An 18,092-nucleotide genomic window follows, 5' to 3' on the forward strand; every position below is an offset into this window, starting at 1 on the left:
GTGCCCGGTAGACATCGCGGCTGCCGGGTACGCGCATCAGCTCTGTCGTCATGCCACGGGCCCCCTAGTCCTTAACTGGTTAAAATAATCCTAAACTGTAAACCCCATTTTGTGAAAAAATAAATCTATTTAAGCATTCAGCCCTACTCTTCTTATATACATAGTTGGTTTTTGTCTAATTTAGCTATGAGTAAGCATCTAACGATGTGAAACGCATCAGTTATTGATCACTGTCTTGTCCTTGCTCGATGTGATAGTTACGTTGGATTTTTACTTTTCACAATAAAGATGCCTTTCTACAAAGTGCAGCAGTCCAGGACCTTTCTTGTTTCTACAGACTTGTGCATAGCCAGCACCTGCGAGTTCACAGTAGGGCGGGAGGCTTAGTGAGCCGAATTCCCCTTCCATTTGAATCTATCTGGACTTTGCCTTTATATGTTTTGCCTGCTCAGCCAAAACTCAGAAAGCTTTGAGTGTTTTTACACTATGGATCATCCTACAAACATGGCATCTATCAACTTCAAATCTACTACAGTCACCTTTGAAGTGGACACAGGGTTTAGCCAGACCCTTACGGCTCTATCTGACAACCCGCTCTGGTCAAACCAACGATGCTTGTCCCAGTCTCTCGATACCAGCGATCTATCTCTAAAACGCACCTTTTGAAAGCTAGATTTTGGGATGTCAATACCCTCACCGAATATTTATCATTGGAACAGATCCCTCTGGGCTTATGGATTAAAAATTTCCCTCCATTTGAACTTAATAACAAGGAATTAAAACTGGAATGGACCAACACAGTTTCTGTCTGCTTCTTTAAATTAATGAGAATCATCATAGACTCCAAGCAAAAAGAATTAAATTGAGTGCAGAGTAAAATGGCTCTGATTCAAAAGGAACTAATGGAACAACAGAAAATGCCTGACTATGCTGATTTGGACAGTCAGCTTAAAAAAAGCTTGATAAACTTGAAAGAAGTGTAATTTCCACCAAAAAGGATAAACGTACCAGAGATCAACTGGATTATGACATGAATAATGTCTATATATGGAAGAAACCTTCTTTTCATTCACATCGCTCACGAAGAGCTATTTCCAAAAAACGAGTCAGCTTCTCGGATACTAAGGGTGAGCGGCCCTACGATACACTAGCAGCAACAGGATTGGATTCTTCTTTAGACAATCGATCATACACATAAAGTTAGTACAGTGCCTTTAAACTAGGGCAGACATGGCCCAACAAGAAAGGGGAGAAAAAAGAAAGAAAGACCAGGAGAGGAGGAGAAAGACACAAAAGAACCCTGTAGAAGTTGTTATCAACTACGGGGTCGGAAACAGCAGAAAACTCAAATGTCATTAATTTGTCAACACGTCCACGTTCTAACACTGATGTCTCACTTTTGTCTAGATGTTTGAATTTCTGCCCTTCAAATCACTTTAACTTATTTACACCATTCTCGATGTTAATAGATTGGCACGCACCCTGACGTTACAAAAATTTGAGAGGGAAGGACATGGATTTATATCAAAAACTGGTAGAGAGAGACTTGTCTCATTTAGCAAGGAAAATTTCCAATAACATCATTTCTCACTGCCTGACAGATTTTCAGTTCTCTTTTGATAATCTGCACAAAGATTCCTCTGTAGTAATAAAGAATGCAGACAAAGGTGGAGCGGTGGTAGTTCTGGATGCCTCTTCATATAGAGAGGAAGCCTTGCGGCAGTTATCAGATCAAACAACCTATCATAAACTTAGGAGTGACCCCACTGACTCCTTTAACCACTTAAGGACCGCCGCATGCCAATGTACGTCAACAGAATGGCATATACAGGCACAAGCACGTACATGTACGTGCTTGCCTTCCAGCGGGTCCCTCCCGCTGGATCCGGCGGTCCGTTTCGCTTCAGGAGCGATCCGGGATGAGGGGATGGCCATCCCCTCTCGATCGCTCCTGGCGAATGAGAAGCTTCCCCCGCTGTGTATAGTAAACACAGGCAGGGAGGAAGTGATGTCATTCTCCTCGGGGTGGTCTTTTTGACCGAACTGTGAGGAGAAGAGAGAAAGTAAGTGTGCACCAACACTACACTGACATGTAGGCACACATAGGCACACAAACCCCCCCGATCCCCCCCCCGCCCCCCCCTTCCAGTCACAGTGTCACTGATTGCAGTGATCATTTATTTTCTGATCACTGCATTTAGTGTCAGTTGTAAAAGTAAAAACTGTCAGGGCAGTTAGTGTTAAGTCCAGGGTAGCCCCCTACCACCCCCCAATAAAGGTTTAACCCCCTGATTGTCCCTAGAGTTAACCCTTTCACCCCCTTTTGCCAGTGTCACTAAGCGATCGTTTTTCTGATCGCTGCATTAGTGTCACTAGTGCCGCTAAGTAGCTAATTATTTTTTTAGGTTCACCGCCAGGTTTTTATAGCGCTAGGTACCCCCATAAACGAACCAATAATGGTTTTACCCCCCTGATTGCCCCTAGTTAACCCTTTCACCCCCCTTTTGCCAGTGTCACTAAGCGATTGTTTTTCTGATCGCTGCATTAGTGTCACTGGTGCCGCTAAGTAGCTAGTTACTTTTTTAGGTTCACCGCCAGGTTTATATAGCGCTAGGTACCCCGATATACTACCCAATAACGGATTTAACCCCCTGATTGCCCCTATTTAACCCTTTCACCCCCTTTTGCCAGTGTCACTAAGCGATCATTTTTCTGATCACTGCATTAGTGTCACTGGTGCCGCTAAGTAGCTAGTTATTTTTTTAGGTTCACCGCCAGGTTTTTATAGCGCTAGGTACCCCCATATACTACTCAATAATGGTTTTAACCTCCTGATTGCCCCTAGTTAACCCTTTTCCGCCCTTTTGCCAGTGTCACTAAGCGATAATTTTTCTGATCGCTGCATTAGTGTCACTAGTGCCGCTAGGTAGCTAGTTATTTTTTTAGGTTCACCGCTAGGTTTTTATAGCGCAAGGTACCCCCATATACTACCCAATAATGGTTTTAACTCCCCGATTTCCCCTAGTTAACCCTTTCACCAGCGATCCCCGTATAAGTGTCACTGGTGACACTGGTTAGCCAGTTAGTTATTTAGGTTCCCCATCAGGTTTTTTTATATAGCGCCAGGGACCCCCATATACTACCTAATAAAGATTTTAACCCCCTGATTGCCCCTAGTTAACCCTTCACCAGTGATCACTGTATAAGTGTTACGGGTCACTCTGGTTAGTTAGTTTGCTTTTTATAGCATCAGGGCACCCACCATTTATTACCCAATAAAGGTTTAACCCCCTGATCACCCGGCGGGTGATATTAATTAGGTTTTAGGGTCAGGGTCTGCGTCGCCCCAGGCAGCGCTAGGTTAGTGCCAGTACCGCTAACACCCACGCGCAAAGCATACACCTCCCGTAATGGTATAGAATCTGAACAGATCAATATCTGATCTGATCAGATCTATACTAGCGTCCCCAGCAGTTTAGGGTTCCAAAAAAACGCATTTTTAGCGGGATCAGCCCAGATACCTGCTGGCACCTGCGTTTTGCCCTCCACCCAGCCTACCCAAGTGCAGTATTGATCGATCACTGTCACTTACAAAACACTAAACACATAACTGCAGCGTTTGCAGAGTCAGGCCTGATCCCTGCGATCGCTAACAGTTTTTTTGTAGCGTTTTATATTTAAATCCTGAAGGCAGTGCTTGGTTTTCGGGGTCCCGTACGTGGCTAGACTCCCAAAAAGTCCCCCACATGTGGTATCCCCGTACTCGGGAGAAGCAGCAGAATTTATTTTGGGGTGTAATTTCACTTATGCCCATAGCATGTGTGAGCAATATATCACTTTGTGCAAAAAAAAAATAATAATAATATTCCTGCAACTTGTGGCAAAATATTAAATATTTCATGGACTCCACATGCCTCTCAGTAAATAGCTTGGGGTGTCTACTTTCCAAAATGGGGTCATTTTGGGGTGGGGTTTTTTTTTTTGCGATTTTGGCATTTTTTGGCCTTCGAAACTGTAATAGGTATTGAGGAGTGAAATCAAAAATTTGCACCCTTAGAAATCCTGAAGGCAGTGATTGGTTTTCGGGGTGCCGTACGCGGCTAGACTCCAAAAAGTCCCACATATGTGGTATCCCCGTACTCAGGAGAAGCAGTAGAATATATTTTGGGGTGCAATTCCACATATAACTATGGCATGTGTGAGCAATATATCATTTAGTGACAACTTTTTTGTAAACTTTTTTTTTTTTTTGTGTCATTATTCAATCACTTGGGACAAAAAAAAATATTCAATGGATTCAACAGGCCCCTCAGAAATTTCCTTGGGGTGTCTACTTTCCAAAATGGGGTCATTTGGGGGGGTTTGTACTGCCCTGCCATTTTAGCACCTCAAGAAATTAGAGGCAGTCATAAATTAAAAGCTGTGTACATTCCAGAAAATGTACTCTAGTTTGTAGACGCTATAACTTTTGCGCAATCCAATAAATACATGCTTATTTACATTTTTTTTTTACTAAAGACATGTGGCTGAATAAATTTTGCCCTAAATGTATTACTAAAATTGAGTTTATTCGATTTTTCTTATAACAAAAAGTAGAAAATATCTTTTTTTCCTCAAAATTTTCGGTCTTTTTCCATTTATATCGCAAAAAGTAAAAATCGCAGAGGCAATAAAATACCATCAAAAGAAAGCTCTATTTGTAGGAAGAAAAGGACACAAATTTTGTTTGGATACAACATTACATGACCGCGCAATTACCAGTTAAAGCAGTGCAGTGCGAAATTGTAAAAAGACCTCTGGTCCTTAGGCTGACAATTGGTCCGGAGCTGAAGTGGTTAAAAAGGAACGCTTATCTTTTTTGGATAGAGCTGTCTCCACAGGTATCTTCACATCTGAAGACAAAGAAATTCTCATCTCTGCTTTCCCAGTGATGCCCATTTTCCACCATCTTCTCAAACTACATAAAGGGCTTACTCCTCTAACAGGAAGACCTATTATAGCAGGCATTGACTCGCTTAACAAACGTTTGGGGCAATGGTTGGACCAGCAGCTACAACCACTAGTCACTAATTTGCAAGGATATCTTCGTGACACTAAGCAACTTTTATCCAAATTAGATGGGATGACATGGGATAACAATTTCTGTTGGAGAACATGTGATGTTTCTAACGTGTACTCTTCAATCCCACATGTTTTGGGCTTGCAAGCTATATCGTTCTTTTTGGAGAAGTCAGGACAATTTTTGGCATCCGTTGTGTGTCTAGAAAAGCCCCATCCCTTGGTGGTCTCTTGTCACCTAGCCTTTTTTAGTAAGAACACCTCCACAAATTGTTTATTCTTTCGAGGAACCTTTAAATGTGGTGGTCGATGTTGTGCTTACTGTTCATTTATTAAAAGTGGTGACACCATCACATCCACATCAATGGGTAAATCCCACAGGATTCATTCCTTTATTAATTGCAACACACACTATATCATATATGCCACCATCTGCACTACATGTTCTATATAATACATTGGCAGGACAACACGCAGGCTTAAGGATCATCTATATGACCATCTTTATGACATAGAAAGATCATACCACTAATGTTGCATGACACTGGAATGAATCACATCAGAAGGATACATCTAGCCTTGTTATTCAAGGCATTGACAAAATTGTGAGACCACCAAGAGGCGGTGACAAGTTTAACATACTATGCAAACGTGAAGTCCAGTGGATTTTCCTTTATCCAATTTTTATTAATAGATTACATTCAGCAATCAGTATTGTTTCAATTCTATTACTTTCCCTATTGCAACAGTGGGTTTACATCTTTTCTTAATCACCATTTCTTGTTTTACCAGTAGCTTTAATGCACTTTAATACACTTGGGAATGTATATATATTGCAATATTCACTGTATACTATATTGTTCAAGTGTATTTCTGCGATAGTCATGTTTTTCAAATGTGATTATGTTTTTGTTTGCAGCAGGTGAAGTGCGACTTTGGGTCCCACGATATACCTGCTCACAATTTTCATTGCTTACATTTTTCAATAGTATTTCTGTGTTAGTCATGTCACCTAAGTGTGACCATGTTTCATGGTTGCAGTGTCTCACAATACACCTGCCTATAATTCAAATGTTGCACCCTTGTGGATTAGTCTGTTTTGGTGATTTTCCTTTGTTTGTTTCTAGACCAGATTCCCCTTTATCCTGCCCCTGTTTTGATCTTGTTTCTTTTTCTTGAATACATTTAAATAGAGGAGTCAGGGCACTGGCTTTTGCTTTTTACACTTATTACCCGATATATTATTTTCATTCTTTCATATGTAGTTCTTTGATCAACATCATTTTATAGCATATGACTCTGGGTAGATAAAGTATATCTTTGTTTAATTGTCTTATATGATACAACATATACAGGTGGCACAGTGGTGTAGTGGTTAGCACTGTCACCTACCAGTAAAACATGTTGCTGGTTCAAATCCCAACCACGACACTACCTGCCTGGAGTTTGCATGCTCTCCCTGTGCCTGCGTGGGTTTCCTCCCACACTCCAAAGACATGCAGGTAGGTTAATTGGCTTCTGTCCAAAATTGGCCTTAGTATATGAATGAGGATTCATTCCTTAGATTGTGGGCTCCTTGAGGGTAGGGACCAATGTGAGTGTGCAATGTACAGGGATAGGGGTAGACACTCACACTGGATGGACTGGTGTCTTTATTCAACCTTACTAACTATGAAACTATATATGAAGTATTCCAAATAATAATTTTCTGTTGGTAATAGTGTATTGTTGGAATTACAAAATGTTTTCAAGTGAATATTTTTAACATAATATCAGAGTTTTTATAATGGCTTTCGTTCCCCAGATATATTTTGTGATGTGCTAGACATGGCCTTTTGCCAATATTCTACACTATTATATATGCTCATCATAAATGTATCTTTTTATTTATGTTGGTGTTTATGTTTTATACACTTCACCAGTATATATACAGTACATACTCTTGTTTTTTGTTGTTGTTCTCTCAATTATTCCATTTATACACGTACACTAGGGATGAGCTCGGTGTTCGAGTCGAACGCATGTTCGACTCGAATATCGGCTGTTTGTCTGTTCGGTGAAATCAGAACTTTGTGGACTGTTTGCACCATATTCGTGTGGCGCGAACGGCCCACAATGCACTACACCATTGCAGTGCATTGCTGGCTCATGATTGACCCCGCATGCTTGGCCAATCACAGTGCCGGCAGCAAGGAGAGCCATAAGTGGCCACAGGCTGGATTCCTGTGGGCAATTATAGCTCAGGGGGTTTAGTACACAGCCCACACTATATAAGGTCGCCAGCGCGGCGGCCTTGTGTAGTGTGTTGTGGCATTCAGGGAGAGAGCAGGATAGGCAGGGACAGTGTGTTCTTTTCTTGTGAACCTAGCGCTGTTAAAGTGGGTGTTGTGTACCTCAAGCACAGTATACACCTGAAGCTACCCTGTATTGCTGGTGTTATGTAATTCAGGCATCTGCAGCAGTTAAAGTGGGTGTTGTGTGCCCCCAGCACAGTATACACCTGAAGATACCCCTTATTGCTGGTGTTCTGTAATACAGGCATCTGCAGCAGTTAAATTGGGTGTTGTGTGCCTCCAGCACAATATACACCTGAAGCTACCCTTTATTACTGGTGTTCTGTAATACAGGCATCTGCAGCAGTTAAATTGGGTGTTGTGTGCCTCCAGCACAATATACACCTGAAGGTACCCTTTATTACTGGTGCACTCCAACTAGAGTATCTGGGAGAGTTTGCAGTGTCGTGGCACCAGTACCAGTGGCTAAGGCACAATTTTTCTGCCCTTGTTTAACAGGGGCATGTAATTACAATTTTTGATGCAATGCTTTGCAGCAGGGCTCATTCCTGCACTCCAACTAAAGTATCTCGGAGAGGTTGCAGTGTCGTGGCACCAGCACCAGTGCCTAAGGCCCAATTTTTCTGCCCCTGTTTAACAGGGGCATGTAATTAAAATTTTTGATGCAATGCTTTGCAGCAGGGCTCATTCCTGCACTCCAACTAGAGTATCTCGGAGAGGTTGCAGTGTCGTGGCACCAGCACCAGTGCCTAAGGCCCAATTTTTCTGCCCCTGTTTAACAGGGGCATGTAATTAAAATTTTTGATGCAATGCTTTGCAGCAGGGCTCATTCCTGCACTCCAACTAGAGTATCTGGGAGAGGCTGCAGTATCGTGGCACCAGCACCAGTGCCTAAGGCCCAATTTTTCTGCCCCTGTTTAACAGGGGCATGTAATTTAATATTTTGATGCAATGCTTTGCAGCAGGGCTCATTCCTGCACTCCAACTAGAGTATCTGGGAGAGGTTGCAGTGTCGTGGCACCAGCACCAGTGCCTAAGGCCCAATTTTTCTGCCCCTGTTTAACAGGGGCATTTAATTACAATTCTTGATATAATATTTCAGAGCAGGGCCCGTTCCTGCGCCCACCGAGAGTAACTGTGAGGACTTATTGTGTTGTGGCACCACCACCACAACAGGCCCAATTTTTCTACCACTGTTCAACAATTGCATGTAATTACAATTCTTGATATAATCGTTCACAGCAGGGCGCTCCAGCGCCCACCAAGAGTCACTTTGAGGGCTTACAGTGTTGTGGCAACACCAACACCGTAGGCCCACATTTCTGCAGAGCATATAGGGCAGGCCCCTACTTTCAAACATCCAACTTACAAACGTCTCCTACTTGCAAACGGAAGGAGACAACAGGAAGTGAGATGAAAAAAGACGGACGGCCCAAAAAATTATACAGGGGTGATAACCCTTCCCTATGTTTTCCAAAAAGCTTAAAAATCGATTTTTTGACTGGAGCTACACTTTAAAAATGTACCAGTTGAAAATTACAAACAGATTCAACTTAACACAACAAACCTACACAGTCCCTGTCTTGTTTGCACCGCCTGTATACTGCTGTTCTGAGTATATAGGGACCGGGGGCCCCACTCCTTTCCTTTTTTAATTTGGGTATAGGGTTCCCTTTAATATCTGCAAAAGATCAAAAGGGGCTGGTAATGGGCAGGGGGGGCTACCCATGCCATTTTTTTCTCAATGATTTTCATCCGTATTGCCAGAACCAGATATTACATTAAAACCGTAAGCAGTTTTAAATGACTTTTTTTCCATTAAATGTCATTTCGTGCAGGGACTGTTCTAAACATGGGAAACACGTGCCACTTCACAGGCATACTGTAGACACCCCCAAGGCATGATATTTAAAGGAATATTTCACTTTTTTTCATTTTAAAATCAGTGTTCCCGAAAAAACAGCCGCTTTAAAAAAATTTTTTTTCCATTGATCCATGTCCCCTGAGACAGGAGCCGGGTCCCCAAACCCTTTTTAGGGCAATATCTTGCATATTAGCCATTAAAATTAGCACTTTTTATTTCGAACGTTCGACTCCCATAAACTTCAATGGGGTTCTAAAGTTCATATGATTTTTCGGTCCGTTTGAAAGTTCCCGTGCGAACCAAACCGGAAGGTGTTCGGCTCATCCCTAATGTACACCGTGACGGGACATGTTTATACATTATATCCTTGATTATCATCTGTTAATGTAATTTTGAACGTTTTTCACTAGCATTTGTTTCCCGTCTCTCAGGTGTACTTTATATCTGGGATTTAAAGCTCCAATTGTGCAGAAGGCGTGTTCTCCTAATCGTTAAGTTCTGATTGGTGGATTTCATTCAACTTTCCTTCTTATATACACAGTTGGTTTTTGTCTAATTTAGCTAAGAGTCAGCATCTAACAATGTGACTGTTGGATATTGACTTGGATTTTAACTTTTCACAATAAAAATGCCTTTCTATGGAATGCGGCAGTCCAGGACCTTTCTTGTTTCTACAGACTTGTGCATAGCCAGCACCTGAGAGTTCACAATAGGGTGGGAGCAACTGTTCAGATCCGGAGGCTTAGTGAGCGGCATTCCCCTTTCATTTCTGGCTGGCACATACATTTTATTAAAATAATGAATCCATAATCTGCCATGGTGAACTTTTTTTTAGCAACATATATGCTGTAATAGTTCCATGTTAATTGTCTATTTTGTTGGTATAGCAACATATCTGGGTATTGGGGTTAGAACCACCCTCTCTCATTAGCACCCCCTGCCTTCAGTATGCTCAAAATGAAACTTTGTGCCTCTCAATATACTTACCTTTATTCCTTAGCCTTGCAAAGTCTCTGTAATCAGAGATAAGCACTTTAGGAGCTTCCATTACATCAAATATACTGTGATACTTACAGGGGGAAGGAGAAACCCTTGGAATTATTATATTACTAGCATGAAAATGTACTTAATGGGCAGGAACAGGAAATTATAGCATAAGCTCATATGCTTCTCAGCTTCAACAGTAACCATTTCATATGCTACTGTGTCCAAGGTATGCTAGAATAAGTGGCATTAGAAACAATAGTAACTAATGAGCAAAAAATATATCAACAGGTTAAATTGGATTTTATAATCTTTCTTTTTCCTTTCAGGAAAATCTTTACTTTTTCCATGTTAATAAGATGGTTACTTCTACCAAATGATATGCACACAGATCTATTCTGAGACTGTGCCGTTTCTCTCCACTGTGTTAGCTGATTTGGTCTGAAAACTTTTATTCTGCATGGTAACCAAAAGTAGAAAAAGTCACTGAGAATCCTGCTGCTTTCACAACAAGTGCTGCCATCACAGAGGTTTATTCCTCCCCTACATGGCAGAAGCTTTGCTCTTCTGATTTCAGTGCCAGCCTGGCTGCTTTGCTTACTAATGAGAGTACATTATAATCTAATTAAAAACAGGAGAAATTTGGCCCATCTGCTTTGAATTTTTTATAACCCTAGGCTACTGCTAATTTCAACCCCTGTTTACAAAGTGCTTTCTGAAAGCTGCAAATCTAATGTCTACTTGTGCAGGAGAAACAGTAGGAAGGACATTACCTTGATCAGCTTCAGATATATTTTTACTTACTTGTGAAGAAGCAAAATCCAACTTCTCTAGACCGACGAGGTATCTGTTCTTGCTGGTTAATAGCTCAAGCCTCTTACGTTCTAAGAGATTCTTAAAGGTCTTGATTAATTCAAGGTAAGATGTTGACGTGACATATATCTGTCTCTGTAGCGTTTGGAAAAACCTGTCCATAATTAAAGATATAATCACCAAACAACATAGCCATGAGTGGATGATGAACAGCTTAACACAGTTTGTTTTTCCCACTTATGTGCTGCTTTGAGACATAAATACATATTTGTCCTAGTCGATCCCCCAAAATGAGTTTTGCAGCTATCACAGGAAACCAAAGCTGCACAGGCATTTTCAGAAAAAAAATCATATATTTAATTTCTACTAGAACAGCTGCAAGGTCAGGTCATTAAAAAGGCACTTGTTTATGCTCGTGAATATTGTATGAGACTCTGTAACAAAGATTTTTATTTTTTTTATCTAATATTTTTTTAAGGGAAGATCAGATATATTGGTCATGAAAGCATCCTGCATAAGATTTTGTAGCTAAACATTTTATTAAGCTACAAAAACAGCAATATTTGTTATACATAATATAGAACTTTTAAGAAACTTATAAAGACTGTGGTATATTATTTACCATTGACTAAACGACATGCTAATAATACAAAGTTTGTTTTAAGTACAAAAATTTCCAAAGTCTGATATTCACTCAGACAAAGATTAATGAACCATACAGATGGTTGGGATTAAGAACAGACATGTCACCTTACAATCTAGGCTACTACATAGCTTCTCCAAGGTAAAAAAAAAAGAGCTGTCTATGAAGGGTAAGTGTGAGCCCTGCAAGATTGTTGATAGCCAGCGGTGGCGGTCTTATGGTGGTATTTGATCACCACTGGTTTGTTTCTTTTTTGCGTTACAAATAAAAAACCCTGAACATTTTGAAAATAAATGTTTTTCTTTGTTTCTGTTATAAAATGTTGTAAATAAGTATGTTTTCTCCTTCACTGACTGGTACTGATAAGGCAGCACTGATGAGTTGGCACTGGTGAGGTCTTGCAGATGAGGTACCAGTAATGGGCACTGATGAGGAGGCACTAAACTGCAGCACTGATATGCAGGACTTATGGGCACTGATAGGTGGCACTGATAGGCAATGACAAGTGGCACTGATGGGCACTGATATGTGACACTGATGGGCATCGATAGGCGACACTGATGATAGGCACTGATGCGCAATGGTGGGCACTGATGGGTGGCACTGATAGGCAGCACTGATGGGCACTGGCTGGCACTAAAATGGGCACTGATTGGCATCCTTTATGGGCACTGATTGCCATAAAATGTGGGTACAGGTGGGAACTGATTGGCATCACATGTGAGGTACAGGTAGCCATCACTGGTGGGCACTTCCTGGTTACCATGTGATCAGCTGTGATTGGACACAGCTGATCACGTGGTAAAGAACCTACGTCAGAGACTCTTTACCTAGATCGATACACCACACCACCAATCACCACGCTGCATGCCCCCAGGGGCCTGCATAAGTGGCTTATCCTGATGGACATCATATGATGCCCAGTAAAGATTACAGAACCACCCCATTAAAGAGGAAGTAAAGGCGCAAAAAAAAGAAAACACACACCCTGTGAGGCAAAGGCATAATGAGCTAGTATGCATAGCATACTAGCTCATTATGAATAATTTACCTGAGAACGAAGCCCCCAAAGCGGTCCTCCGTCTTCCTCTTCGCCGTTGCCATGTATCCTGGAGCGACTTTCGGGTCTCGCTGCTGCGTCACTCCCGCGCATGCGCACAAGAGCCGACACTCGCGGCATATCTCCGCAATCTGCGGCCTGCCCGGTGCGCCTGCATGCCACTGTCTACGGCGCATGTGCTGTAGACAGCGGTGGCTGTCTTCGGGTAAATATCTCCTAAACCGTATAGGTTTAGGAGATATTTCTTTGACCTGCAGGTAAGCCTTAATCTAGGCTTATCTGTAGGTCAAAGTTGGTTGTAAGTGTTTACAACCACTTTAATGTGGCATCTACATGTTGCATTTCGTGCTAAGGAGGTGTTCTATATGTGAGACCCAAACTATGTGCCGTCAAAGGGGCTATCTCTAATCAACATTAACTACTTATAAAGGTGCAAGAAAAAGATTCCGCTAAACCACAAAAATAGAAAATAAAAAAGCTTCTGATATTCAAACAGACAAGGTTAAAACGTAAACAGTGGATCAAACAATGCAGCGCTAATATAAACAGTAAAGTGACATATTACTCTTATCTAAATGCAAAATAATATATATCCTCAATAAAAATTATGTTGAAACACATAAAGTGTAAAAGTAATATGGAATAACAGTCCATAAAGGTATGAAAGTGAAGAAAGACGAGCGAGCGCCCTCCCTCCTGAACCGTACCAGCCCACATACCCTCAACATGGAGAGGATGCTTTAGGGTCGCCCCCAAAGCACCTTGTCCCCATGGGGACAAGGGCCTCATCCCCGCAACTCTTGCCAGTGATTGTGGGGGACTGCGGGCGGGGGGCTTATTGGAATCTCGAAGCCCCCCTTTAACAAGAACAATTTTTTAAATGGCGGTGATCATCGAATTTTATCATGACTGTGACATTATGGTGGACACATCGGACATTTTTGGGACCATTGTCATTTTTACAGCAATCAGTGCTATACAAATGCACTGATTCCTGTGTAACTGACACTGGCAGTGTAGGGGTTAAGTGTGCCCTAGGGGCGAGTTGCTAACTGTGGGGGGTGTGGCTGTGTTTTGCACATCACTGATCTCTGCTCCAATCACAGGGAGCAGAGATCAGTGACACTGTTGCTAGGCAGAATGGGGAGATGCTTGTTCACTTTAGCATATCCCCGTTCTTCCTCTCTGTGAGCCGATCGCTGGTATCCCTGTGGCGATCGAGTCCGCGGGACCCGCGACCCGACTCACGGAGCTTCTTGCACGTGCACGACCCTGCCGCCTCTTCAAGGGCAACGTACAGGTACATGATTCTGTCTGTACGTGCCCTTCTGCCGACGTATATCGGCACGAGGTGGTCGGGAATTGGTTAAAATTAGCACTTTCGGTTTTTCATGATAGTGTCTCATAGATTTTAATTCCATTTTGCAGCTTTTGAATTTGCCGTGAATGCCGCATATTGTTTGCTGTTTGGCAAACATGCGAACACCCAATGTTTGAGTTGAACTTACGTTCGACTCGAACATCGGGCTCATCCCTATTAATAATATATTTTTTTATCTTCATGATACTGAGCTTGTTTTAACCTATCTCTTGCTCTTAATATGTCCTAATAATTATTTCAACAGTTAAAGGGGTTCTGCACTCATAATACAACATTTGCCCATTCTGTTGCCTCTAGTTAATATATCTCATAATGCCACCTGTTTTTTTTTTTTGATTCACCTACCTTTTGTAATCTTCAGTAGTTTATTTTAAACCCCTGCGGCGATGGGCGGTCTCTTGCGGGGATCAGCGTCATTTCCTGTTGAAGCCCGCACTGTCTCCTGGGATCTCGTTCGTGTAATCCCAGGAGACATTGCGGCTAATGCACCCGACATCTCGCGAGATTTCGGGTGCTACAGCCGACATCTCGCGTGATTTTGGTAATTACAGCCGAGATCTCGCGAGATCTCGGCTGTAATTACCGAAATCACGCGAGATGTCGGCTGTAGCACCCGAAATCTCGCGAGATGTCGGCTGTAGCACCCGAAATCTCGCGAGATGTCGGGTGCATTAGCCGCAATGTCTCCTGGGATTACACGAACGAGATCCCAGGAGACAGTGCGGGCTTCAACAGGAAATGACGCTGATCCCCGCAAGAGACCGCCCATCGCCGCAGGGGTTTAAAATAAACTACTGAAGATTACAAAAGGTAGGTGAATCAAAAAAAAAAAACAGGTGGCATTATGAGATATATTAACTAGAGGCAACAGAATGGGCAAATGTTGTATTATGAGTGCAGAACCCCTTTAAACACAGTACAGCAGGATCTGTCTCTTTGTTATCTCTGTGCTGAAAATTTCCTTTAATCACACTGTGCCATGCACAAGGCATTGCAAAGAACACAAATGTGCAAACTATAGTAACCTATAGCAGACTGAAGATTCAAAAAAATAAATAAAAAGGGGAACGTGTAATGGCTTGGGGTAATTATTATTCACGTTTAGTTAAAGTGGTGTTCTACACACCCAAAAAAATGCTTAAAATTCCTAAAAAAAAAAAAAAAAAAAATGTTGGATTTTTTTTTTAACTCACCTCTAAATGCTTGTTGCTCGTAGTCTGTCTCCTTCAGTGCCTGGGCTCCTGACGTCAATTCCCCTTGGTGCAAAAAGGGCTCAGCTCCGCCCTCCCTCCTGTTAGTCATCTGGGACATGTGACAGGTCCCAGATAACAGCGCGGGCAATCACGGCGCAGCACCGCTCGCGCATGCGCAGTGGGGCCCAGCTGTGAAGCCACAGCCAGGTGGCCACAGTTGCAATGCTGGCGCTGCCGAGAGCAGGGGGGTTGCCTGGGGCTTCATTCCCCTGCATCGCTGGACCCTGGGACAGGTAAGTGTCCGATTATTATTATTTTATTTATTTTTCATATTCAGAGGCGCCCTTCTTCCTTGTTTTTATTCTAGCTTACTGGAACCCGCTTCTGGTTTTCTTGGTGGTTGCCCTGACCCAATGACTTATAAACTTAGGAGTGTATATATGTGTACATATATACATTCCTCTATCATGGCCCTTGGACTATTGGGTACTGTTTTTTGAGGTATCTGTGTATTGCGCCTTGTGGCAGCACGCAGGTAAAATCACCTGGTTGTATTCAGGATGGGAAATATGTGTGTCCTAGATTCAGGCTTTATGCAGACTTTTACAATTAGAGGGGAAGAGTTAATGAGCCCAGCTGTAGTAAGTGGGCTCATTAAGACCTCTACAAAAAACCCCAGCATGCATAGGGAGATGCTCCATCCTGGAACCAGTTTTGTGTGTATAGACTGGGGAGTCTGAGATCTGTTCTGTGCGGTGAGTTAACGCATGTGTGGCAAACCCCTACAATAGAGACAGGGACTGGGGCAGCACAAGGCTGTACCCAGGTGTTAGACAGGGAGTCTACGTGTGTAGTTAGAGGTCAAGCTGACCAGGATTTATTTTCTTGTTTTATTTTGTTTGGCTGTTATATGTATCACTGCATGTAGCCTAAATAAACCGGATCTTTTGTTTTTTTGCACCTATACCGCTGTCTGCTGTGCCTGACTTTGTGTTGTGAACCCATCCAGGGGGTCACACACACCCGCTACCGAGCTAACCCCCTCACAGTTGGTGGAGAATGCGGGCAGTTTTTTTTTAAATTTTTTTTTTTAAAAGGCCAGCATGGAGGAGATACTGAGACAACTGGCTCTAGCAAATGCAAATCAGCAGCAAACAAATGCGGCTTTACAAAAGAGCCTTGCAGCTCAACAAGCCCAGCAGCAGGCAAATGCAAATCAGCAGCAGACAAATGCAACTTTTCAGCAGAGTTTGGAAGCTCAGCAACAAGCCCAGCAGCAGACAAATGCAACTTTGCAGCAGAGTTTGGAAGCTCAGCAACAAGCCCAGCAGCGATCTGAAGCCCGCTTCATAGACCTGTTGCAGAAGCAAGAGCAGAATTTTCAACAGCAAATAGAGACATTGATACAGCAACGTCCGCAGACCAATGAAGCAAGTGGGTACAATAATACCGCATCCTTTGGTGTGAGCCGTTTACTGACAAAAATGACTGGAGAGGATGATCCGGAGGTGTTTTTGACCACATTTGAAAGGACTGCTGAAAGGGAAAAGTGGCCTAAGGAGCAATGGGCTGGACTGGTGGCCCCTCTGTTAACTGGGGAATCTCAGAAAGCTTATTATGACCTAGAGCCTGACCAAGCAAAAGACTATGTGGTGCTAAAAGCAGAAATATTGGCACGGCTGGGTGTCACCCTGGCAGTCCGGGCTCAGCGTGTGCATAACTGGACTTTTCAGGTTGGAAAACCTCCCAGGTCTCAAATGTATGATCTCATTCACCTGAGCAGGAAGTGGCTGCAGCCAGAGATTTTGACCGCACCAAACATTGTGGAACGTGTGGTTATGGATCGTTTCCTGAGAGCTCTTCCTACTGCCATCCAAAAATGGGTAAGCCATGGAGACCCAGAAAATGCAGATAAACTTGTGGATCTGGTTGAGAGGTACTTGGCTACAGAGAACTTGGCCACCTCTTCCAGGGACTCACGGACTTTCCCCCCTAAGACCAGATCATCCCCAGTGGCGGGTAAGATGACTCCAAGGGGTGAGGGTGGAGAGAGTGAGAGGGTGGGAGTTCTACCTAAGGTCTGGCGGGAGCAGCCCAGGAAGCCCATGCTGCAAGAGGCAGCGAAAAAAATTATTTGCTACCGCTGCCGGCAAGAGGGACATATTGCAGCCAATTGCCCAGTTGTGGATGAGCCTATGCAATGTGACTTTATAAGGGAGAGACGTCAGTCGCTGTTTGCGACAGTTGCATGCACGGCCATTCGGGGACCTGAGAAACATTTATGTAAAATGTGTATTAATGGTAGACATGTTGATGTGTTGCTAGATTCAGGTAGCCTGGTAACATTGATAAAAGCTGAATTAGTTACTACAGAGGTCTCTGGGAAGAACAGGGTGGCTGTTATTTGTGTGCATGGGGACACCCGAGAGTATCCTGTAACTTCAGTGTTTTTTGAGACCCCCAAAGGTAACCTCTCTCATCAGGTGGGGTTAGTGTCTCAGTTACCACATGATGCTATTGTGGGAAGGGATTTTCCAAAATTCTGGGAACTCTGGGATTGTCCTGAGGCCCCCATTGGTGCCCCTATAAACCAGGAAGATGACCAGAATTCCTCTGGGAGTTGTGAGGACTCTCCTGAATTTCCCTTGTCGGTATTGGCGGGGGAAACTCGAGAAACTGGGGAGGAGCCAACATCCTCAGATGAAAACATGCCGTCTGTGGAGTTTTCGGATCTTGAGGTTCACAGGGAAAATTTTGCCACAGAACAGTTAAAAGACCCCACCCTAATAAAGGCACGGGAAA

The 18,092-nt window shown here is 42.9% G+C and overlaps 1 protein-coding gene across 1 annotated transcript in view; it reads right to left on the minus strand.

Moving 5' to 3' along the window:
- LOC143962680 (dynein axonemal heavy chain 3-like) overlaps positions 1-18,092 on the minus strand; it is a 2,426,925-nt gene that overhangs the window by 793,321 nt on the left and 1,615,512 nt on the right. The window contains exon 53 of the mRNA XM_077472045.1: positions 11,005-11,167. Within this exon, the coding sequence (XP_077328171.1) occupies positions 11,005-11,167 (163 nt within the window). The remainder of the gene's footprint in view (positions 1-11,004; positions 11,168-18,092) is intronic.

This window comes from Lithobates pipiens, unplaced genomic scaffold (assembly GCF_037356315.1).
Source record: "Lithobates pipiens isolate NorthernLeopardFrog02 unplaced genomic scaffold, aLitPip1_a1.2 Scaffold_8, whole genome shotgun sequence".
Taxonomy (NCBI): Eukaryota; Metazoa; Chordata; class Amphibia; order Anura; family Ranidae; genus Lithobates; species Lithobates pipiens.